Raw genomic sequence first — 25,035 nt, forward strand, 5'->3', positions numbered from 1 at the left:
TCGGACATAACAGAGATGCTAGTTCTAGGTCCTAAGAAACAAAGAGATCTTCTGTTGAATCTGACAATTAATCTTGATGGTTGTAGTCATCTCAAATAAAACTGTGAAAGACATCGGCGTTACTCTGGACCCTGATCTCTCTTTTGACAAACATATCAAGACTGTGTCAAGGACAGCTTTTTTCCATCTACGTAACAATGCAAAAATCAGGAACTTTCTGTCCAAAAATTATGCTGAAAAATGTATCCATTCTTTTGTCACTTCTAGATTAGACTACTGCAATGCTCTACTTTCCAGCTACCTGGATAAAGCACTAAGTAAACTTCAGTTAGTGCTAAACATGGCTGCTAGAATCTTGACAAGAACCAACAATTTTGATCATATTACTCCAGTGCTAGACTCTCTACACTGGCTTCCTGTTAAGGCTAGGGCTGACTTCAAGGTTTTACTGCTAACCTACAAAGCATTACATGGGCTTGCTCCTACCTATCTTTCCGATTTGGTCCTGCCGTACATACCTACATGTACACTATGGTCACAAGACACAGGCCTCCTTACTGTCCCTAGAATTTTTAAGCAAACAGCTGGAGGCAGGGCTGTCTCCTATAGAGTTAAATTTTTATGGACCCCGCACAGCCAGCCTATCCATGTGAGAGACGTAGACTCGGTCTCGACCTTTAAGTCTTTATTGAAGACTCATCTCTTCAGTAGGACCTATGATTAAGTGTAGTCTGGCCCAGGAGTGTGAAGGTGAACGGAAAGGCACTGGAGCAACAAACCTACCTTGCTGTCTCTGCCTGGCCGGTTCCCCTCTCTCCACTGGGATTCTTTGCCTCAAACCCTATTACAGGGGCTGAGTCACTGGGTTACTGGTGCTCTTCTATGCCGTCCCTAGGAGGGGTGCGTCACTTGAGTGGGCTGAGTCACTGACGTGGTATTCCTGTTGGGGTTGGCGCCCCCCCCCCCCCCCCCCCTTGGGTTTGTGCCGTGGGGGAGAGCTTTGTGGGCTATACTCGGCCTTGTCTTAGGATGGTAAGTTGGTGGTTGAAGATATCCCTTTGGTGGTGTAGGGCCTGTGCTTTGGCAAAGTGGGTGGGGTTATATCCTGCCTGTTTGTCCCTGTCTGGGGGTATCGTTGGACGGGTCCACAGTGTCTCCCGACCCCTCCTGTCTCATCCTCCAGTATTTATGTTGCAATAGTTTATGTGTCGAGGGGCTAGGGTCAGTCTGTTATATCTGGAGTATTTCTCCTGTCTTATCTGGGGTCCTGTATGAATATAAGTATACTCTCTCTAATTCTCTCTCTCTTTCTCTCGGAGGACCTAGGCCCTAGGACCATGCCTCAGGACTACCTGGCCTGATGACTCCTTGCTGTCCCCAGTCCACCTGGTCGTGCTGCTGCTCCAGTTTCAACTGTTCTGACTGCGGCTATGGAACCCTAACCTTTTCACTGGACGTGCTGCCTTGTCCCAGACCTGCTGTTTTCAACTCTCTAGAGACAGCAGGTGTGGTAGAGATACTCTGAATGATCGGCTATGAAAAGCCAACTGACATTTACTCCTGAGGTGCTGACCTGTTGCACCCTCTACAACCACTGTGATTATTATTATCTGACCCTGCTGGTCATCTCTGAACATTTGAACATCTTGGCCATGTTCTGTTATAATCTCCACCCCGCACAGCCAGAAGAGGACTGGCCACCCCTCATAGCCTGGTTCCTCTCTAGGTTTCTTCCTAGGTTTCGGCCTTTCTAGGGAGTTTTTCCTAGCCACCGTGCTTCTACACCTGCATTGCTTGCTGTTTGGGGTTTTAGGCTGGGGTTTTGTACAGCACTTTGTGACATCAGCTGATTGATCAATTTGATTGATTGATGTTTATTTATTTTTATTTGCAAACATTTCTAAAAACCTGTTTTCACTTCATCATGATGGGGTAGTGTGTGCAGATTGATGAGGATTTTTATTTATTTAATCCATTTTAGAATAAGGCTGTAACGTAACAAAATGTGTAAAAATTCATGGGATCTGAATACTTTCCAAATGCGCTGTATATAACAGTGGTATCCAGTTGATCTAGTACACAGGTGTCAAACTCATTCCACGGAGGGCCGAGTGTCTGCGGGTTTTCGCTCCACCCTTGTACTTGATTGATGAATTAACATCACTAATTAGTTAGGAACTCCCCACACCTGGTTGTCTAGGGCTTTATTGAAAGGAAAGACCAAAAACCTGCAGACACAAGGCCCTCCGTGGAATGAGTTTGACACCCCTGATCTAGTAGATCTGATCCCTGGCCCACATGGAGGATTCCAAGCACTCCGCCATAGTGCAGGATTTCATTTCCACTTCAGTTTGATTTGGGTGGAGCCGCCAGCCATGTCAGAAAGTGCATAAAGGAGGGAGATGAAAATCAAGATTCAGTCATTTTATCAAGGGTGCAGTTAGAGTGGAAAGTTAGTAGATTGGAGAATTAGGGTGGCGAGTTGGTGAATAAAGTACACAGTGTTATGGTGTTTAGGGTGCCGACTTAGCTAATAGTGAAGGTAGATTTTAGTCTGAAGTTATCAGTGTTGGACCAAGCGATCATGGGACCTGGGGGTACCACTTTTTACAGACCTGTGAGTTAGTTCTGAGGATAAATAGTTTGTTTTAGCTTGAACATGAGCATCTAAAGATATAGAAACTCAAAAAGGAGAATGGTGTAATAACATGCTGTTAAACACAACACCCACACTCCCCCGCCTCAACATTTGCTTGTTAGCAGACACACCCTCTCCACTGCAATCACAGGACTGTAGGGGCCCGGTTTCCATGACAGCAATTATCACTTTGATCCTCCAGTCAGGGGGCAGCCTCAACAGTAAATGTGCTTAATGAAGTAAGTGGTGGCACTGGCTCGCGATGACAGGCTGTGTGTTTTTGTGTAACGGACACCACGCTGCTTGCTTAGCGAGAAGCGGTACTCAAACCCATAACCTCAGCCCTGCTAGCACATGAATGCCCTCCTGAAGTGTCTTACCTGTCACGCCACATGAAAAGCTAACTATTGGGACACTTCAGGCTGAGGAGTGTTTCACACATCGCCAATGTGCTACAATGAAGTTATATTCTAGTGCTTGGCTAGGCAGACGGGTGTTCGCACGCACGAGCGTGCAGGGTGAAATTATTGGATTTGTTTTGCAACGATCGTGTACTGCAACATGGCAGGTTTGGATGAAAGAGAGACAGAGGAAAAAAAGAGAGGTGGGGTGTGTGGGTGGGAGACTGACAGGCTAGAGATTACACCGATCTGCTCTATCTGTATGCAGACTATGCTGTCTGCCTTCACCGTAATAACCACCATGCTAATATTGACATGGTTGATAGAGGTTAATAATTGAAAGTGTTGACTATTTATCTCTCTCTCTGTGTGTGTAATCTTTCCATATTCAGGCAGCCTGCAGGCCAGTGCTTTTGTTCCCATCTCTCAACTGCGTATCAAATAGAAAAATACACGTGTTAATGAGCCGGACGTGATGGGTGGCATGTGTGCGTGTTGGCGTGTTAATAGGCTAATGAGCAACAGCTTGATACAACCTCAGTGTGTATGTGTCTGGGAATAAGTTAAACAGACCATCAGCTATCCTTCACAATCAGTTACAGCCAGATGTCAATGAAGTGGCCAAGGCGTCGGGGGCCTCTTTCACAAAAGAGACACCGAAATACAGCGATGTACCCAGAGAACCTGTAGTGAGAACACACACACACACACACACACACACACACACACACACACACACACACACACACACACACACACACACACACACACACACACACACACACACACACACACACACACACACACACACACACACACACACAAACAGAAATACAGCAGGGTCAGGGAGAGGAAGGTCTGACTGACTCAGATGCATCGGGCTGATCTGACCCTAGTAGCCCCGGGCTAGAGCTGACAGGAGGCTCTTGCAGCAGACATGCCCATAGACATTAAGCCCTCCATGGGGTGGATGACAAGGTCAGACACCCTGGACCTCAAGGAGGAGAGACCAGGCCAGCAGCAGCCTGAAGGCAGGACAGTTTCCTCCACATCAGACCTCTGTGTCTCGGAAAGAAGGAGAGAAGAGAGAGAGAGACAGGAGTTGCATTGCAACAGAGTGCGACTGAGCGAGAGAGAGAAAAAGGAATGAGAAGGAATGAAGAGCAGTAAACAAGTAGCATCCTCTCTGCATCTTAAATTCAGCACAGTTTACGTAATCCTCCTGGGTTCTCCTCCCTAAACCCATGGCCTTTCTCCCTCCTTTCTATTTACCTCTTGACCTCTCTATGCCATTCATCCTGTCCCTTATCACTCATCATATCCCCCCTCTTTTTCTCTCTACACCCTCCCAACCTCCTTTCCTTCAGTAGAAATCATTTCCCAGGTTGCCCTGCTCAAGTCTGGCATTTCTCAGACCTGTAGGACGTGACTGTCCTTCTCTCTTCCACCCCCTCCCTCCCCCTTCATCCTATCCACTCTTCCTCCTCTCAAACTCTCCCCTCTAAGTGAGAGCAAATTACTAGTAATGTGTAGAGGAGAGGGCAGTAAAGAAGGACCAGGAATGATTCCTAAATACGCAGAAAAAAGCATACAGACACACACACACACACACACAATGATTAATTGGGCATCACTGTCCTTTCCTTTCAGTAACCATGGAAACTCAACTTCATAGGCCACAGGGGATTATAGCCCTGGGCAAATCTCCAGTGACAACCTAAACCTAGGCTATTCCCTCTCCATTTAGTTGCCCTATATGGGGATCAGGGTGTCATTTAAATGTAGTGCACTCTATGGGGATATGGTGTCATTTAAAAGGAGTGCACTATACAGGATTTGTCATTTGAGACACAGTTGGTGCCTTTGAAAGAATCCACATATTTCTTGCCACAATAGCACCACCAGCACTGTGGTAAGACTTGGGTGATCATCAACATACTATGAAAGAGAATGGAATAACACTAATGAGACTATGATTCAAGACTAAAAAACTGAGACATTTGTTGATGTTCTGTCTGATACAGGATGAATTGTGGCGAGAGCATGACAGAGATGTAGATGAGCTTGAAACAAACAGCTGTTCCTCTCTCTAAACTAACCAGCTCTATGACTCCCTTACAAAGTCTGAAGAACTAGCCAGATGAGATGTGGTTTTGTAATGACACCAATCAGTCAGGGCCTGAATAACATTTGATGTCATTTTGTAGGATGTCCATGGAACATCTGAAGAAAAACACAAAACTGGGATAATCTGGTGGTAAATATTACCCTCTGCTGGTGACTCCACAAGTTGCAGAAGCAAGTCATATTGAATCAAGTCAAATATGATGTCGCATGCACTGAATACAACATTGTGAAATGCTTATTTAGAAGCCCTTAACCATCAATGCAGTTAAGAAAATAGTTATTAAATCACCTAAAGTAAAAAATAAAAAAGTAACAATAATGAGGCCATATACAGTGGGTACCAGTACAGAGTCAATGTGCGGGGATACAGGTTAGTTGAGGTAATTTGTACAGGTAGGTGTAAAGTGACTATGCATAGATAATAAACAGTGAGTAGCAGCAGTGTAAAAACAAAGGGGGGGGGGGGGGGTGCCCATTTGATTAGCTGCTCAGCAGTTTTATGGCTTGGGGATAGAAGCTGTTCAGGAAGGAGCCTTTTGAACGTAGACTTGGCTCTCCGGCACCAATTGCTGTGCAGAGTCTTTGACAATTTTTTGGGCCTTCCTCTGATACCTCCTACTATATAGGCACTGGATGGCAGGAAGCTTGGCCGTACTCACTACCCTCTGTTGCGCCTTATGGTTGGATGCAGAGTAGTTGCCATACCAGGGTTGAAGCAACTGGTCAGGATGCTCTCGATGATGCAGCTTTAGAACTTTTTGAGGATCTGGGGACCCATGCCAAATCTTTTCAGTCTCCTCAGGGGGAAAAGGCATTGTCGTGCCCTCTTTAAAACTGTCTTGGTGTGTTTGGACAATGATAGTTTGTTGGTGATGTGGACACTAAGGAACTTGAAACTCTCGACCCGCTCCACTACAGCCCTGACGATGTGAATAGGGGTGTGTTCGGACCTGCTTTTCCTGTAGCCCACGATCATCTCTTTTGTCTTGCTCACGTTGAGGGAGAGGTTGTTATCCTGGCACCACACTGCCAGTTCTCTGACCTCCTCCCTATAGGCTGTCTCATCGTTGCCGGTGATCAGGCCTACCACTGTTGTGCCGTCAGCAAACTTAATGATGGTGTGGGAGTTGTGCTTGGCCACGCAGTCGTTGGTGAACTGGGAGTACAGGAGGAGACTAAGCACTCACCCCTGAGGGGCCCCCGTGTTGAGGATCAGCGTGGCAGATGTGTTGTTGCCTACCCTTACCACCTGGGTGCAGCTCGTCAGGAAGTCTAGGATCCAGTTGCAGAAGGTGTTTAGTCCCAGGGTCCTTAGCTTAGTGATGACCTTTGTGGGCACTACGGTGTTGAACGCTGAGCTGTAGTCAATGAACAGCATTCTCACATAGGTGTTCCTTTAGTCCAGGTGAGAAAGGGCAGTGTGGAGTGCAATTGAGATTGCATTATCTGTGGATTTTTTGGTCTGGTATGTGAATTGGAATGGGACTAGTGTTTCTGGGATGATGGTGTTGATGTGAGCCATGACCAGCCTTTTAAAGCAATTTATAGCTACCGATGTGAGTGCTACGGGGTGGTAGTCATTTAGGCAGGTTACCTTCGCTTTCTTGGGCACAGGGACTATGGTGGTCTGCTTGAAACATATACAGTTGAAGTCGGAAGTTTACATACACTCAGGTTGGAGTCATTAAAACTCGTTTTTCAACCACTCCACAAACTTCTTGTTAACAAACTATAGTTTTGGCAAGTCGGTTAGGACATCTACTTCGTGCATGACACAAGTAATTTTTAATTGTTGACAGACAGATTATTTCACTTATAATTCACTGTATCACAATTCCATAAATCCAGTGGATCAGAAGTTTACATACACTAAGTTGACGGTGCCTTTAAACAGCTTGGAAAATTCCCCAAAATTATGTCATGGCTTTAGAAGCTTCTGATAGGCTAATTGCCATAATTTGAGTCAATTGGAGGTGTATCTGTGGATGTTTTTCAAGGCCTACCTTCAAACGCAGTGCCTCTTTGCTTGACATCATGGGAAATCAAAAGAAATCAGCCAAGACCTCAGAAAAAAATGGTAGACCTCCACAAGTCTGGTTCATCCTTAGGAGCAATTTCCAAACGCCTGAAGGTACCACGTTCATCTGTACAAACAGTACGCAAGTATAAACACCATGGGACCACGCAGCTGTCATACCGCTCACGCATTCTGTCTCCTAGATATGAATGAACTTTGGTGAGAAAAGTGCAAATCTATCCCAGAACAACAGCAAAGGACCTTGTGAAGATGCTGGAGGAAACAGGTACAAAAGTATCTATAGCCACAGTAAAATGAGTCCTATATCGACATAACCTGAAAGGCCGCTCAGCAAGGAAGAAGCCACTGCTCCAAAACCACCATAAAAAAGCCAGACTACAGTTTGCAACTGCACATGGGGACAAAGATCATACTTTTTGGAGAAATGTCCTCTGGTCTGATGAAACAAAAATTTAATTGTTTGACCATAATGACCATTGTTATGTTTGGAGGAAAAAGGGGGAGGCTTGCAGGCCGAAGAACACCATCCCACGTATGAAGCACGGGGGTGGCAGCATCATGTTGTGGGGGTGCTTTGCTGCAGGAGGGACTGGTGCACTTCACAAAATACATAGCATCATGAGGGAGGAAAATTATGTGGATATATTGAAGCACCATCTATGTGATGAAAGAAATAAAAGCTGAAATAAATAATTCTCTCCACTACTATTCTGACATTTCACATTCTTAAAATAAAGTGGTGATCCTAACTGACCTAAGACAGCTAATATTTACTAGGATTAAATGTCAGGAATTGTGAAAAACTGAGTTTAAATGTATTAGTCTATGGTGTATGTAAACTTCCGACTTCAACTGTAGATATTACAGACTCGGTCAGGGAAAGGTTGAAAATGCCAGTGAAGACACTTGCCAGTTGGCCCGCGCATGCTCTGAGTACACGTTCTGGTAATCCGTTTGGCCCCATGACTTTGTGAATTTTGACCTGTATAAAGGTCTTGCTCAAATCGGCTACTGAGAGCGTGATCACACAGTCGTCCGGAAAAGTTGGTGCACTCATACATGCTTCAGTGTTGCTTGTCTTGAAGCAATAATAAAAAAAGGCATTTAGACTGTCAGGTAGGCTCACGTCACTGGGCAGCTCGCGGCTGGGTTTCCCTTTGTAGTCCGTAATAGTTTGCAAGCCCCATCACATCTGACGAACGTTAGTGACGGCGTAGTAGAATTCAATCTTAGTCCTGTATTGACACTTTGCTTGTTTGATGGTTCGTCTGAGGGCAGAGCGGGATTTCTTATAAGCGTCCGGGTTAGTGTCCCACTCCTTGAAAGCGGCAGCTCTAGTCTTTAGTTCGGTACGGATGTTTCCTGTAATCTATGGCTTCTGGTTGGGATATATACGCACGGTCACTGTGGGGACGACGACGTCGATGCACTTATTGGTGAAGCCAGTGACTGAGGTGGTATACTCCTCAATGACATTGGATGAATTCCAGAACATATTCCAGTCTGTGCTAGCAAAACAGTCCTGTAGCATAGCATCCGTGTCATCTGACCACTTTCATACTGAGCGAGTCACTGATACTTCCTGCTTTAGTTTTTGCTTGTAAGCAGGAATCAGGAGGATAGAATTATGGTCAGACTTGCCAAAAGGAGGCCAAGGGGGAACTTTGTATGCGTCTCTGTGTGTGGAGTATTGGTGGTCTACAGTTTTTTTCCCCTCTGGTTGCATGTGACATGCTGGTAGAGATGAGGTAAAACAGATTTGTCTGCCTGCATTAAAATCCCCATCTACTAGTAGCGCCGCTTCTGGATGAGCATTTTTCTTGTTTGTTTATGGCCTTATACAGTCTTGGTGCCAGCATCGGTTTTGTGATGGTCAATATACAGCTATGAAAAATATAGATGAAAACTCTTTGTAGATAGTGTGGTCTATGGCTTATCATGAGGTACTCTACCTCAGGCAAGCAATACCTTGAGACTTTCTTAATATTAGACATCGCCCACCAGCTGCTATTGACAAATAGACACACCACCACCCCTTTTCTTCCCGGACATAGCAGTTGTACTGCCGATGCACAGAAACCCCAGCCAATTGTATATTATCCGTGTCATCGTTCAGCCACGACTTGGTGACACAAAATATGTTACCGTTTTTTATGTTCTGTTGGTAGGAGTCTTGGACGGAGCTCATCCAGTTTATTCTCCAATTATTGTACGTTGACCAATAGAATGGATGGTAGAGGCGGGTTACCCACTCACCAAACGGATTACCACATGGCACCCAGAACTGTCCCCCCTGGAACTGTCTTTTTTTCCCATGCAAATGACAGGGATTTGGGCCTGGTCTGGGAGAAACAATAAATCCTTCACATCAGACTCATTAAAGAAAACAATCTTTGTCCAGTTACAGGTGAGTAATCGCTGTTCTGATATCCAGAAGCTCTTTTCAGTCATAAGAGACAGAAGCAACAACATTATGTACAAAATAAGTTAATGTGATAAAAAAAACACATTTGGTTAGGAGCCCGTAAAACGTAATTTATCCCCTCCGTGCCATTAGCTTGCTCTTACAAGAAGCAGGGTACTATACATTACACATGGCACCACAATGAAAACTGTCAAAATAAGTGCGACAAGCATAGTCCTTGAATGAATACACCATTATATGCGCCGGCTTCTCAGATCCAGATCAGCTAAATAATCTTAATTTTGGCTCGAGGGCCACATTGGGATATCAAAATTTAACAGAGTGCCACTGATTTTATGTGGACAGATTTGCTGGTCAAAATCAACTTACAGCCTAGAAAACTGTCACTCATGTCTAATTATATAGGTCTATTTCTACATACTTTGCATCTGGTTTTAGGGATTTAGTATTATTTATTTTAATTTTTAACATAGGCTGTATTTTGCCCACCCCTGACCTAAACCATCACACTATTCTACATCACCACCGAAACAGTAAGAGGAGTTAAGGTGTAGACTTTATTGATTTGATAAGACCAAGTGTACAGTACATACATCACCGTAAACTGCTGTTTGAATGGAATTGCTTGACAAATAACATTGCGTCCCACACCGTTAGGCCTAGGCCTTCGGTAAGTTTTAAACAATAACTGGTCCTGTGATCACAGACTGACATTGAGGTTAGCAGGTTAGATAGATTTTCAAGTAGACGTTAGGATGAGAAAGATAAATTGGACAGCGAACACATGATTAAAAGAAACCAAAGGGTACACACAGAGGCCCAACATTCTAATTTAACACAACTAACTCCCAGTGCAAATACACTTCCTGAAAGAACATTGAGAATTGACATCACCATCTAACCCCCTTCATCCTAAAGAAGCTGGAATCTTTCAGTGAATGTAATGTAAAGGTACTAGGTCATGTGTGTATATATATAAGAGGGTGTGTGTTGGTGTATTTTAGTGGGGCAGCTCATGGGGCACCAGTTTGTAGTGGGAGCCACATGAGGGACAGCGCTGAGCATCGCCCTGATGGAGCCAGAACCACACCACTGCAGTGTTATCCTCCTCACCTAGAGAGAGAGGATGGAGAAAATGAGAGAGAAGGGGGAGAAAGGGGGAGAAAGGGAGAGAGAAGGGGGAGAAAGAAGGGGGAGAAAGGGAGGGGAGGGAGAGGGAGAAAGATAGGAGGGAGGGATAGATCAGTTGAAGGAGACATTAGATATGAGTAGGAAGAACAACCCTCAGACGGCCATGACAAATCAGAGTGGTACAGCTTCTGGCCACAAAACTACCAGACAGCTGTAGAAAGACTAATATAAAACTAGTCACATACAGACACAGCCTACAATCCTCTTGGTGGTGATGGAGGGCACCAGATGGGGGTCGGCCTTTGAGCCAGCATACTCTTTGGGCTTCAACATGCTGTATGGGTCCTGGAAAGAAATCACACAAGACAGGTTCAGTATTAGACCTAGGTATGACTTGGTGACATGGAGAACAAAGCACACAGAAACCTTCTAAGGATCCTAAATGTGTCTAGAAAAAGTTAGAGGCATGTCGAGCCAATGCTGAGAGAAGAGAGTGAGATTACTGCCAAACTAATTAATACTTGACATGTTAAACTACCGGTGTTACGTAAATGTTGGCCAGGGCAACACAGTTGACGCAAATAATATTAATTTCAAACAAATGTAATCTAGACTCACCGCGCCCTGTTGCGCAGCCTTCATAACGATCTTCTCCAGACCAGTGGCCTGCTCCTCGTCGGTGGGGATGCCTGAAAACATGTCAGTGTTAGCTAGCAAGGTTAACTAGTTAGTTGGCTAGTCACTTAGTTGGCATTAGCTAGTTTATTAGCTAGCAAAATTAGCAGTGGGCTACTTCCGCGCTAAGCACATTCGATGATAAAGTCGACACGGATAGCTCGCTAACGCGCTAGCTAGAACCCTAAACTAAGGTACCATCTTTGACTTTGACAAAGGTCGCTATATAAAGCAAAATAGCTCAATATAGGACATGAAAACATCTACTCAGCTAGCTACTTAATGAGAACAAAATGTGGACAGATTGAAAATTGTATTTTGATACAACGAATATTGTGATAACTTGGCTAGGAAACCTTGCGCCATTGCCTGGCAATGCATCGCCTGTCCTTGGCAGGACATCCATATGTCAAATACGATGCTTCCATGGCTTCTGCCCAAAACCTCCACATTACCGACTCACCACCAACCGCCATGCCGCGGGTGAGAGCAGGGACCGGGGCGGCCCGGCAAGTTGTAGCGGCCCTGACGGCCGAGCGAAGCAATAACCTTGCAGCCATTTCTCCTTCTGGTCGAAAGCACTGATGTATAATATGAGGTCGAAATACAACTGGCAGCACACTGATGACGTTTAACATTACGTGACAGTCGCATTATTCTGACGTCTGTGCTCTTGTATTTTAAAAAAAATAGACGCGTTCAAGGCTCTGGTGGTTGACTAACGTTACCTGAAAAGGTAGGTTATGCATATACTTTATCATGCAAACTTATTCAACCTTTCGTTCCCAAAAACAACTAAGAAAACATTGCAGTCCATTCAGTAGGCCTACATGACATCATCTGTTAATAATCTATTTTTTATTTAACCTTTATTAGACTAGGCAAGATTAGTCCAAATTAATACACCATCCGCATTTCATAGAAGAGGGATGAGCATAAATAATCTGGAACTCACGAGGCTTCAAATGGCAGAAAAGATTAAGCACATGGAAACAGTTGGACATGCATCTTTATTTATTGAAAAGTGGATCAAAAGCAAAAGTCTGACAACTTCAAGACACATATAAAACCCCAAACATCCCCATAATCCCATGGAAGACTACTAGTCTGAGACCTGACTAAAACCAGACAATCATAAAGACTAGAATTGCTCTGTTGTACATTAAAATACAGTAGAATGATCTAACTGATGCTCTAATTGGTTGTACAGGCATGTGGGAGGGCTTTGGAACTACAGGAGCTCAACGTAATTGGCCGGGAACATTCCGTAGTGTCCATCCGGTCCGTAGCCTCTCCACCAACCCTCATCCACCATGTCTATCCCTGTGATGATGTCATCAGGATCAAAGGTAATCTCAGAGTCGTCAGCTGAGGAGGAGAGGAGAGAAGGATGAAAGAAGATTAAATTCAATACAACTTTATGGATAGAGATGAGATAGGGATGAGTGGTGCCAAAAGAGATGGAAGAAGGGAAGGAATATGACTTGGGACATCAGAGAAGATTAGAAAAGCAAAGAAGGATAAGATGAAAGAAGATGAAATTAGAAAAAAAGAGGGACTTGATTTGAACCCAGAGCTGGGCAACACTCACTGGCTTGGTAGTCATACAGAGCCCTGGCATGCACATCCTGTCCACTGGCCTCCTTTCTCTGCTCCAGCACCTGAGAGAGATTGTTCAAGTGATAGGGAGTTAAAGAAGATTTGAAGAGGAATAAAACAGTGGAGTCATAACACCACAGAATTTTCCAACCTATTTGGAATAATATTTGATAACATGGCTAAGAGCAACGCCATCATACTTCCTGTAGACTTACTGTGGGTGTGTCCTGGTAGATATCATCATAAATGTTATCCTCCTCATTTGTTGCTGCCAATGGCAGGAGCTCGTATACCTCATCCTGGCCAATGTGCCCCTCTCTACCCTGAACCAGGCCGGCAACTGTTGGCTCTGAGAGATTCAATATTTAAAAACCCTCACCAGCTGTAGTTTTTAAGTGCTAACAATGTGAGAGTGGAAATTAGTTTGCGTGTGTGTGTGAGGTGGAGGCCTACCGTCCTCTGGCGCTGTGTCCTGTGTATCATCATCAAAATCATCTGACCAGTACTCCTCTTCAGTGAAGGAAGACTCTGTGACACACATACACACACATATTATTTAGACAGCCTTATCACTACGACATGAATCAGCCTGTGGTGGAAAGAGTTAGCTGCATGCCTGTATGCATGCGTGTTTGGCTTATGGGTTGGTCGTGTGAGTGTAGGGCAGCTGGTGCCTCAGGCTGTAGGAACACAGTAGCAGGGGTTTCTGGGAGTAGGGAAGTAAGGGGTTAAAGGCTTAGCTATGATACAGATGTGTGTGTGCATTCATGTGTGCATGCGTGTCTGACTTGTGGGTTGGACAGGCGAGAGTGGGGCAGCTGCTTCTGGGAGCAGTGGAGCAGGGTATTCTGAGCAGTGGAGCAGGGGTTAAAGGGTTATCTATGATACAGGTGTGGGTGGGTGCATGTATTACCTGCGGGTTGGACAGGTGAGAGTGGGGCTGCCTGTGCCTTGGGCACTGAGAGCAGAGCAGGTGTTTTTGGGAGCAGTGGAGCCGGGGCTTCTGGGTGAAGAAAAGCAGGGTATTGTGGGGAACGTGGTTCGATGGGTGTTTCTTGCTCAGTGGACTTCTGAGCCAGGAAGTGGCTCTGCAGCTTCCCTGAGGGAGGAGGGAGGGGAATAATACGTGCTATATGTTATTGGGGCTAGGGGAATATGTGTTATGGGGGGGGGGGGGCAGAATGTGTTATTGATATGTCATAAGGATATATTGATAACTTCATTTAAGTTATTAAGTGTGTTTAGCGTTGACCAGTTTTCTATATCGATTCCCACCTTGTTGCTTATCTATACAACACTATTACAACATTCTAGGTGATTTTACCAGGTCTGGAGCTGGGCGTGCTGTCCAGTGAAGCACTCTGCTCTCTCTTTTTAAACAGCTCTCTGGGGTTCAAGGACCTCTGGGAGATCAGACGTGCTGCCTCCTGACACACACACACACACACACACACACACACACACACACACACACACACACACACACACACACACACACACACACACACACACACACAAAGTTCAGTAAATTATGACATATTGAACACACACACACACACACACACACACACACACACACACACACACACACACACACACACACACACACACACACACACACACACACACACACACACACACACACACACACACACACACACACACACACACACACACACACACACACACACACACAGTGAGTGCAGACTCTCACGTTTGCATTTTGTACAGATGCAGGTCTTATCCTCTGAGAGTTCTGACGCTCAATGTCCTGCTGCTCCTAAAAAGCAGACACACACAGAAAAACACACACACACAAATAAGTGTGGAATACTGCAACTCACAAAAGCATTTTGTGCAACGCATAGAAATCACACATAGTACCACATAGAAGGCTCACCGGCTGATGTTGTTCCTGGTCTCTATACCCTGACTCCTGCTGCTTCTGGTAAGTCCTGTCAAACACAAACACACACACACAAACGGACACACACACAGACAATATTATATTATTGAGCATGGGTTTGTGTGTGTTTGCGCATGTGTGATGACTGACTTTGCCTGGTCGATTTGAGAGGTTCTCTCCTTTGCCCTCATTTCTCTCTCTGCAGCCTCCTTTTCATCCCTCTCTTTTCGCTCTCTTTTCACCCTTTGCCTCTCCTCCTCCACTCTCTTGCTCTCCTCCTTCTGACGCACCTCCTCATCTCTCTGAGAGAGAGAGAGAGAGAAAGTGTGAGAAATGTAACCTTCTGTTGGAACCAAACTCCCAAAGAACCAGCAGCAGAGTAACTCAAAACAGGATTACATACCACATTAGGAATAGGGAGATAACAATATAGTATAGTATTACTTTTGTCTGGAATTTTGTTATGTCTTAAGAGCAAGCACTTCAATGTAGCTTACTAGTTACATAAGACAAATAAAATGTAGGCTTGGCTATCTGAGAAGGTCTACCTGAGATTGGGCCCAGAAGTTGTCCTTGTTGGTTTGCAGAATCTCATCCACAGCGTTAGTCTTCTGGTACACCGACCCCTGAAACACAACAACACATTCTCTGCTGCCAATGACTGGAACGAATTGTAAAAATCACTGAAGCTGGAGACTCATATCTCCCTCACTAACTTTAAGCATCAACTGTCAGAGCAGCTCACAGATCATTGCACCTGTACATAGCCCATCTGTAAATAGCCCATCCAGGTACCTCATTCCATATTGTTATTTATTTATTTTGCTCCTTTGCACCCCAGTATCTCTACTTGCACATTCATCTTCTGCACATCTATCACTCCAGTGATTAATTGCTAAATTGTAATTACTTCGCCACTACGGCCTATTTATTGGCCTTACCTCCCTAATCTTACCTCATTTGCACACACTGTATATAGATTTTTCTTCCTATTGTGTTATTGACTGTACGTTTGTTTATTTCATGTGTAACTCTGTGTTGTTCTTTGTGTCGCACTGCTTTGCTTTATCTTGGCCAGGTCGCAGTTGTAAATGAGAACTTGTTCTCAACTGGCCTACCTGGTTAAATAAAGGTGAAATAAAAAAATAAAAACATTACAGCAGTTTGTGTGTGTGTGTCAAATCAAATCAAATTTGATTGGTCACATACACGTGTTTAGCAGAAGTTATTGTGGGTGTAGCGAAATGCTTGTGTTATTAGCTACACCCGTGCAGTGATATCTAACAAGCAATATATAACAATTTCACAATATATACCCAATATCCCTGTAAAAATAAAATAAACTCAACTCAACTCAATACACATAAATCTAAGTTAAGGAATGGAATTAAGAATATATAAATATATGGACAAGCAACGTCAGAGCGGCATAGACTAAGATACAGTAGAATAAAATAGAATACAGTATATACATATGAGATGAGTAATGCACAATATGTAAACATTATTAAAGTGACTATTGTTCCATTTTTTGATTTGATTTCAAGTCTATGTACAGTTGAAGTCGGAAGTTTACATACACCTTAGCCAAGTACATTTAAACTCAGTATTTCACAATTTCTGACATTTAACCCTAGTAAAAATTCCCTGTTTTAGGTCAGTTAGGATCAACGCTTTATTTGAAGAATGTGAAATGTCAGAATAATAATAGAAAGAATTATTTCTTTCAGCTTTTATTTCTTTCATCAGAAGTTTACATACACTCAATTAGTATTTGGTAGCATTGCCTTTAAATTTTTTAACTTGGGTAAAACGTTTCGGATAGCCTTCCACAAGCTTCCCACAATAAGTTGGGTGAATTTTGGCCCATTCCTCCTGACAGAGCTGGTGTAAATGAGTGAAGTTGGTAGGCCTCCTTGCTCGCACATGCTTATTCAGTTCTGCCCACAAATTTACTATAGGATTGAGGTCAGGGCTTTGTGATGGTCACTCCAATACCTTGACTTTGTTGTCCTTAAGCCATTTTGTCACAACTTTGGAAGTATGCTTGGGGCCATTGTTCATTGTGAAGACCTATTTGCGACCAGGCTTTAACTTCCTGACTGATGTCTTGAGATGTTGCTTCAATATATCCACATAATTTTCCTCCCTCATGATGCTATCTATTTTGTGATGTGCACCAGTCCCTACTGCAGCAATGTACCCCGACAACATGATGCTGCCACCCCTGTGCTTCACGGTTGGGATGGTGTTCTTCGGCTTGCAAGCCGCCCCCTTTTTCCTCCAAATATAACGATGGTCATTATGGCCAAACAGTTCTATTTTTGTTTCATTAGACCAGAGGACATTTCTCCACATGTCCCCATGGGCAGTTGCAAACCGTAGTCTGGCTTTTTTTATCACGGTTTGGGAGCAGTAGCTTCTTCCTTGCTGAGCGGCCTTTCAGGTTATGTTGATTTAGGACTCGTTTTACTGTGGATATAGATACTTTTGTACCTGTTTCACAAGGTCTTTTGCTGTTGTCCTGGAATTGATTTGCACTTTTCGCACCAAAGTACATTCATCTCTAGGAGACAGAACATGTCTCCTTCCTGAGCGGTATGACGGCTGCGTGGTCCCATGCTGTTTATACTTGCATACTATTGTTTGTACAGATGAACGTGGTACCTTCAGGCGTTTGGAAATTGCTCCTAAGGATGAACCAGACTTGTGGAGGTCTACCATTTTTTTCTGAGGTCTTGGCTGATTTCATTTGATTTTCCCATGATGTCAAGCAAAGAGGCACTGAAGGTAGGTCTCACGTTTGAAGGTAGGTCTCACGTTCCTGACCTGTTTTCCTTGTTTTTGTATGTGTTTAGTTGGTCAGGGCGTGAGTTGGGGTGGGCATTCTATGTTATGTGTTTCTATGTTGGGTTAAATGTGTTGCCTGATATGGTTCTCAATTAGAGGCAGGTGTTTGACGTTTCCTCTGACTGAGAACCATATTAAGGTAGGCTGTTCTCACTGTTTGTTTGTGGGTGATGTTGTGATGTTGCTGTGTCTGTGTCTGTTACACCACACCTTACTGTCTCGTCTCGTTCGTGCTTTCATGTTCGTGCGTTCATTGTTTTTTATGTTCACAAGTTCAGGTCTGTTTAACGTCGTTTGTTATTTTGTAGTTTATTCAAGTGTTCTAAGTGTTTCGTCTTCATTTAATAAATCATTATGTCTACATACCTCGCTGCGTGTTGGTCCGATCCATGCTCCTCCTCGTCTGAGGAGGAGAACGAATATGACAGCCGTTACAGTAGGCCTTGAAATACATTCACAGGTACACCTCCAATTGACTCAAATTATGTCAATTAGCCTACCAGAAGCTTTTAAAGCCATGACATAATTTTGGGGAATTTTCCAAGCTGTTTAAAGGCATAGTCAACTTAGTGTATGTAAACGTCTTACCCACTGGAATTGTGATACAGTGAATTATAAGGTAAATAATCTGAATGTAAACAATTGTTGGAAAAATGTATTGTGTCATGCACAAAGTAGATGTCCTACCCGACTTGCCAAAACTATAGTTTGTAAACAAGAAATTTGTGAAGTGGATGAAAAACGAGTTTTAATGACTCCAACCTAAGTGTATGTAAACTTCCGACTTCAACTGTATATAGGCAGCAGCCTCTAATGTGCTAGTGATGGCTATTTAACAGTCTGATGGCCTTGAGATAGAAGCTGTTTTTCAGTCTTTCAGTCCGAACTTTGATGCACCTGTACTGACCTCGCATTCTGGATGATAGCGGGGTGAACAGGCAGTGGCTCGGGTAGTTGTTGTCCTTGATGATCTTTTTGGCCTTCCTGTGATATCAGGTGCTGTAGGTGTCCTGGAGGGCAGGTAGTTTGCCTCTGGTGATGCATTGGGCAGACCGCTCCACCCTCTGAAGAGCCCTGCGATTGCGCGCTGTGCAGTTGCCGTACCAGGCGGTGATACAGCCCAACAGGATGCTCTCAATTGTGCATCTGTAAACGTTTGTGAGGGTTTTAGGTGCCAAGCCAAATTTATTCAGCCTCCTGAGATTAAAGAGGCGCTGTTGCGCCTTCTTCACCACACTATCCGTGTGGGTGGACCATTTCAGTTTGTCAGTGATTTGTACGCAGAGGAACTTGAAGCTTTCCACCTTCTCCACTGCGGTCCCGTCGATGTAGATATGGGGATACTCCCTCTGCTGTTTCCTGAAGTCCACGATCATCTCCTTTGTTTTGTTGACATTGAGTGAGAGGTTATTTTCCTTGCACCACACTCCCAGAGCCCTCACCTCCTCCCTGTAGGCTGTCTCGTCATTGTTGGTAATCAGGCCTGCTGCTGTTGTGTCATCTGCAAACTTGATGATTGAGTTGGAGGCGTGCTTGGCCACGCAGTCATGGGTGAACAGGGAGTACAGAAGAGTGCTGAGCACGCACCCTTGTGGGGCTCCAGTTATGAGGATCAGCGAAGTGAATGTGTTGTTTCCTACCTTCACCACCTGGGCGGCCCGTCAGGAAGTTCAGGACCCAGTTGCACAGGGTGGGGTTCAGACCCTGGGCCTCAAGCTTAATGATGAGCTTGGAGAGTACTATGATGTTGAATGCTGAGCTATAGTCAATGAACAGCATTCTTACATAGGTATTCCTCTTGTCCAGACAGGATTGGGCAGTGTGCAGTGTGATGGCGATTGCATCGTCTGTGGATCAATTGGGGCAGTATGCAAACTGAAGTGGGTCTAAGGTGACAGGTAAGGTAGAGGTGATATGATCCTTAACTAGCCTCTCAAAGCACTTCATGATGACAGAAGAGACAGCTAAGGGGCAATAGTCATTTAGTCCAGTTACCTTTGCTTTCTTGGGTACAGGAACAATGGTGGCCATCTTGAAGCATGTGGGGACAGCAGACTGGGATATGGAGAGATTGAACATGTCCGTAAACACACCAGCCAGCTAGTCTGCGCATGCTCTGATGACGCGGCTAGGGATGCTGTCTGGGCCAGCACCCTTGTGAGGGATAACACGCTTAAATGTCTTACTCGCGACGGCCACGGAGAAGGAGAGCCCACAGTCCTTGGTAGCGGGCCGCGTCGGTGGCACTGTGTTATCCGCAAGGCGGGCGAAGAAGGTGTTTAGCTTGTCCGGAAGCAAGAGGTCGGTGTCCGTGATGTGGCTGGTTTTCCTTTTGTAGTCCGTGATTGTCTGTAGACGTTTTGCCTGTTTGATTGCCTTGAAGAGGGAATAACTACACTGTCTTGTATGTGTGTGTGTGTGTGTGTGTGTGTGTGTGTGTGTGTGTGTGTGTGTGTGTGTGTGTGTGTGTGTGTGTGTGTGTGTGTGTGTGTGTGTGTGTTCTCACCACAGGCCCTCTGGGTATGTCATATTTCTGTGTCTCTTTGGTTTGCAGAATCTCATCCACAGCATTAGTCTTCTGGTACATCGACCCCTGAAACACAACAACACATTACTCTGTGTGTGTGTGTGTGTATGCTTGTGTGTGTGCGTGAGTGTGTGTGTGTTCTCACCACAGGTCCACTGGGTACGTCACTGTATTTCTGTGTCTCTTTGCGAAAGTTAAAGTTGGCCCCCGACGCCTTGGCCACTTTACCCATGATGCTCTCTGGCTCCACGTCATCCTCTCCCCGTGCATTGATGGTCACATGGGCACCCTGCAGGAAAGAGATTGGTAAGAGAGAGAGTCTACACAGCGCGATTTTAGAGAATTAACATTTTGGAGCATCTCTCTCTTTAAAGCAGGTAAAACTCACCCGTAGGAAGTTACCCATGGAAATGACATGGTTGGCGCACTGTCCTTTCCGAGAGTCCTTTACCCCTTCACCTGTCTAAAACACACACACACAAAGGTGAATGGCTGATCTGACAAAGGTCTCTAGTGATCGTTATGCTTCGAGGGTGGTGTGTGTGTGTGTGTGTGTGTGTGTGTGTGTGTGTGTGTGTGTGTGTGTGTGTGTGTGTGTGTGTGTGTGTGTGTGTGTGTGTGTGTGTGTGTGTGTGTGTGTGTGTGTGTGTGTGTGTGTGTGTGTGTGTGTGTGTGTGTGTGTGCTACTTACCCAGTTGATGAAGACATATTTACACAGGCCAGAGTTGGGGTCCTTGACACGACAGAAGGCATACATCACCTTCCCACTGCTCAACTCCTCCACCATCTCCTCCAGACCGCCGTCTACATACAGATACACATACACAAACACACAAATCGAACGTGGGTCGTCAACGTTACTGATGACCATGTCAGCCAGCTAAACTAAAGCCTACGTGGTGTGGTGTATCTTCAGTTTTCAGTTATCATACAACAAGTTCCCTGAACCCCCCCCCCCCCCCCCCATTACACACATGCACAAACAACTCATATTGCAGACCCACACTCACCTCCCTTCTCTGCCAGGCGGATGTCATTGGTGTTCCCCTCATAGGTGAACAGAGCCCTGTAGACAGACAGAAAAACAACTGGAAGATTCTCTCTCTCTTGTCATTGCTGAATCACAAACACACACATACAGGTACAACTGTGATACCAAATCAACTGATCTAATCCTTCTCTCAGTTCTTGCTCACCAGTTGGTATCAGACTTCACATCCACCACTTCTTTATACGCGGCCGTGAGCGCTGCTCCATTTTTACTGAGATTCACCGACATTCTCCTGTGTGTCTATCTGTGCCGTGGCATCCACCGCGTCAAAGAAAACGCAGCACCAAAACTCTATCCAGGAAATAAGAAATGGTCTCTTCAGTTGGAGTAGCTGAGATATACTGAATGATGAAAGAGCACTCTAGTGGGTAAAGGTAGAACTTCCAATGACAAGTGAGTCTTGTACCAAGGGGATTCTTTCAGCTTTGTCAAAACTGGGATGGATCAGGACCAAATCGGCAAAAGAATGGTCTCCTCTCTGTGTCAAAGTAAGATTTAAATATTCTACCTAGAGAAATCAAGGAAAGAGGACCGCTAACACACACAGGCTGTCCGAGCTGATTCAGTACGAAGGAACTACTACACACACACCCCTCTGAAACTTGTCGGGGCAGTGTGTGTGTGTGTGTGTGTGTGTGTGTGTGTGTGTGTGTGTGTGTGTGTGTGTGTGTGTGTGTGTGTGTGTGTGTGTGTGTGAGAGAGTAAGAGGGAAAGAGAGAGAGAGAGAGAGAGAGAAAGAGAGAAAGAAAGAAACCGGTCAGGGCAGAACCGGAAAAGTCAAATATTTTAGATTGGTGCTGCAGTACCGCAAGTTCTTCAGTACAAGCAGGTTGGCAGACTAAATGCTTCCTGCTAACTATTCAGGTGGTGGAAGAGTCTACTGTAAAGGCACTGAAGGTGATTGCTGGTTAGACTACAGAAGGTTCACAAACATCAGCCTTGTTGATAAGTAGATCTCCACTCTTTCTCTATCCTATCAAATACTCTCTATCTCATTATCTCTTTGCTGTTGGTGAGCAGTTCCCTCTCTCCCTCCTTTTCTATCCCTGCCATCCCTCTCTCTCTCTCTTTCTCTCTCTCGTGCATGCTCTCTCTCTCTCTGTGTGTAGATGAGCACCCTACAGCTTCCTCTTTTACACATGCACACAGATACACACACACACACACACACACACACACACACACACACACACACACACACACACACACACACACACACACACACACACACACACACACACACACACACACACACATACTGAACATACACTAGCTTTCTCAGGAACAAAAGAGGGAATTCCTTTTCACCAATGTACACAGACAGACATAGAGGCGTAGACACAAATACACACACACACACACACACTATTTCAGATGCAGTCTAAGCCCTTGTCTCCTTTGCTCGTTGGTGGGTGGTTTTATTATGAGGGAGGGGGGCATGACACTCATCATTCCCAACACCCCCATCACACACACATGCACAAACACACTATTGTGCAATAGTATTATGTTAGCTTGGAAATGCCTGTGGTTTGCTAGAGGGTTGAGTGTCAATTTTGTAGCAAGGACCTGCAGTCACATAAACATATATGGGGGGGTGTTAGAGCTGATAACAGACCAAGGGAGGGCTCGGGTTACAGTCCCACAGAAAAAAGTACACACACAAAGATTAAAGAGAGAAGAAGAGCGGGCATTATCAACACCATTATCTTCATCATAATCATTAGCCTACCATTACATCCTTCAGTTCTCTCCTATGAATATGCACATGAAGCCAGCTGGAATCCAATATAATTCAGTGTGGTGAAACAACAGTAAAACTGAGCGATATTCAGTGCGGAGGAAAACTGATTTGTATTTTTAATTGTGCGCCACCCTATGGGACTCCCAATCACAGCCTGATGTGATACAGCCTGGATTTGAACCAGGGACTGTAATGACGCCTCTTGCACTGAGATACAGTGCCTTATACCACTGTATCACGGGTGATCTGGCTGGGAATCCAGACATTGCATAGATATACTTTCCCCCTGACCAATATTTTTTTTCAGCTCAAGAAATCAGATGGGAAAAACTCCTGGCGCCATTGACACATACATCGTTGATAGCTGGACTGGAATTACTCTGCCCAAACACCCCCCTACCCACTTTCTTCCTCCAGTCTCCCGTTTTCCCTCCTCCCCCACCCCCAGTCTTCCCTCAGTCTCCCTTCTCCCGTTTCTCTCCTCCCCCACCCACAGTCTCCCGGCGGCGGCCTAGCTCTTCCTTCCACTCCACCTCAGAAACACCAAGCGACTTGTATTATTTCCCACGCGACCATAAACACGCTACACAACCAGCGACTTTTTGTTTTTCTCAACTTTTTCTCAAACTCGCAAGGATTGCATTTTCTATTTTTGAAGGATAATGGACGACAAAATAATTAAGAAAGTAGGCTTGTGAGCTGACTTTTCTTCGGGCTGATTTTACTCGGGAGGGTAACGTTAAGTAGGAGGACAACCTATGTGCAGGAGGACAAACTTATGTGCGTGCGTGTTTTAAACTTCTGCGACGTACAACTTTCCATTGTTTTCGTTTTCCCTTTCAGTTTTAAGAGATTGCTAGTTGTTTTTACACCAGTATCCGATTATTCGTGGAATCGTCGATGTGGGTTGTAACGTTAGCCTGTTTTTCTAGCCCAAAATAAAAGACGCGACAAGAAACGAGTGGAACAACTCCAGGAATCGACTAGCTAGTTAACTAGTTAGCTTAGCATGGCTAACTAACGTTAGCTAGCTAACAATGAACAGTCGTTGGATGCTTATTTTTGCAGAGTTTGCAACAACCAGTCTTGTTTATGGCTAATCTCGTTACAACCACTGGAAATCCAAATAATACAGTGTACTAGCTAGCTAACGTTAGCAGGGTGTTTTGAAACTCGGTGGGTACGACATCACTTCCACGGCAAGACAACAGTGAGTGTGTTTTTAGAAATTCAAGATGCCGCAGCTGAACGGAGGAGGAGGAGATGATTTGGGAGCCAACGACGAGTTGATCTCGTTTAAAGATGAGGGGGAGCAGGAGGAAAAGACCGCCGAGAATGTGTCCTCTGAGCGGGACCTGGACGATGTCAAGTCTTCACTGGTCAACGAGACGGAGAACAACAGCAGTTCGTCTGACTCCGAGGTAGCTAACTTTACTAACTAGCCAGCTAGGGACAGACGATTGAATCACTATATAAACAACTACGGTACTAACCTTTTTCTTCTAGCTACCAATCTCCAGTGTTTTTTGGCAAACAACGTTTGTGTGTATTTGTCAGCAGGCAGTCAGTCATAGACGTCCCCAGCATCACATACCGGATTGGGAGAGTTATGTCAGACAGAGAGAGTTCGTTGCAGAAGGTAAAACACCACAAACTCATAGTAAAACTACAACACTGTATACCTGTAACTCTCACTTTGATCCTTCATATGAGTGTCCCCCTCCCCCCACTTTTCTCTATATCCCCCTCTTCATCCTCTCCTCCTTTCTCTCCCTCCCAGTCCATTCCTTTATTTCTCAATTCATTTAAAAAATCTGTATTGAAAGAGTTAGGTCATCTTACACCCCTTACAAGAAACACAGAGCATATAGCAATAAATCAACAACCACAAGCATTCTTGCCTTGGCGGCAGCTCTGCAGAAT

General features: G+C 44.8%; 3 protein-coding genes across 6 annotated transcripts in view; 1 reads left to right on the forward strand and 2 right to left on the reverse strand.

The window, feature by feature from the left end:
- Positions 1–10,166: 10,166 nt before the first annotated feature.
- Positions 10,167–12,049, reverse strand: LOC129818230 (cytochrome c oxidase subunit 5B, mitochondrial-like). Its single transcript, XM_055873970.1, has 4 exons — positions 11,899–12,049; positions 11,379–11,449; positions 11,006–11,105; positions 10,167–10,742 (listed from the first exon to the last, which is right to left on the reverse strand). The coding sequence occupies exons 1-4, from the start codon at positions 11,993–11,995 to the stop codon at positions 10,630–10,632; spliced, it is 381 nt and encodes a 126-aa protein (XP_055729945.1). The 5' UTR covers positions 11,996–12,049; the 3' UTR covers positions 10,167–10,629.
- Positions 12,050–12,426: 377 nt separating this feature from the next.
- LOC129818232 (drebrin-like protein B) lies at positions 12,427–24,798 on the reverse strand. 3 transcript variants are annotated; one of them, XM_055873974.1, is made up of 17 exons: positions 24,606–24,798; positions 21,514–21,659; positions 21,328–21,383; positions 21,009–21,121; positions 20,706–20,780; positions 20,463–20,606; positions 20,297–20,383; positions 15,489–15,566; positions 15,091–15,242; positions 14,935–14,989; positions 14,749–14,814; positions 14,359–14,461; positions 13,948–14,133; positions 13,488–13,562; positions 13,250–13,383; positions 13,027–13,096; positions 12,427–12,803 (listed from the first exon to the last, which is right to left on the reverse strand). In XM_055873974.1, exons 2-17 carry the CDS (start codon positions 21,594–21,596, stop codon positions 12,667–12,669), a joined length of 1,614 nt encoding a protein of 537 aa, XP_055729949.1. In that variant the 5' UTR covers positions 21,597–21,659; positions 24,606–24,798; the 3' UTR covers positions 12,427–12,666. The 3 variants fall into 3 exon arrangements, with proteins under 3 accessions (XP_055729949.1, XP_055729950.1, XP_055729948.1); XM_055873975.1 differs by lacking the exon at positions 21,514–21,659 and having other exon boundaries at positions 24,606–24,797; XM_055873973.1 differs by lacking the exon at positions 24,606–24,798 and having other exon boundaries at positions 21,514–21,952.
- Positions 23,544–25,035, forward strand: part of LOC129818231 (transcription factor 7-like 1-B) — a 31,720-nt gene continuing 30,228 nt past the window's right edge. The window contains exons 1-2 of one of the 2 annotated variants that reach the window (XM_055873972.1): positions 23,544–24,533; positions 24,673–24,751. In XM_055873972.1, the coding sequence (XP_055729947.1) occupies positions 24,348–24,533; positions 24,673–24,751 (265 nt within the window). In that variant the 5' untranslated portion in view covers positions 23,544–24,347. Of the gene's footprint in view, positions 24,534–24,669; positions 24,752–25,035 lie in introns of both variants that reach the window. The other variant, XM_055873971.1, reaches the window with a different exon arrangement.

The sequence above is a fragment of the Salvelinus fontinalis genome, chromosome 21, assembly GCF_029448725.1.
Source record: "Salvelinus fontinalis isolate EN_2023a chromosome 21, ASM2944872v1, whole genome shotgun sequence".
NCBI lineage: Eukaryota > Metazoa > Chordata > Actinopteri > Salmoniformes > Salmonidae > Salvelinus > Salvelinus fontinalis.

Bases quoted from the DNA above. Each gene is read 5' to 3' on its own strand.
- LOC129818230 (XM_055873970.1), bottom strand. From the start codon at position 11,995: ATGGCTGCAAGGTTATTGCTTCGCTCGGCCGTCAGGGCCGCTACAACT. The intron at 11,450-11,898 runs GTGAGTCGGTAA...ACATGTTTTCAG, and splicing joins CCGCGGCATGGCGGTTGGTG to GCATCCCCACCGACGAGGAG. The intron at 10,743-11,005 runs GTATGTGACTAG...CTCTCTCTCTAG, and splicing joins GAGGATTGTAGGCTGTGTCT to GTGAGGAGGATAACACTGCA.
- LOC129818232 (XM_055873974.1), bottom strand. From the start codon at position 21,596: ATGTCGGTGAATCTCAGTAAAAATGGAGCAGCGCTCACGGCCGCGTAT. The intron at 21,122-21,327 runs GTGAGTGTGGGT...ATCTGTATGTAG, and splicing joins CCGCCTGGCAGAGAAGGGAG to ACGGCGGTCTGGAGGAGATG. The intron at 13,563-13,947 runs GTAATACATGCA...TGTGTGTCACAG, and splicing joins CTCACCTGTCCAACCCGCAG to AGTCTTCCTTCACTGAAGAG.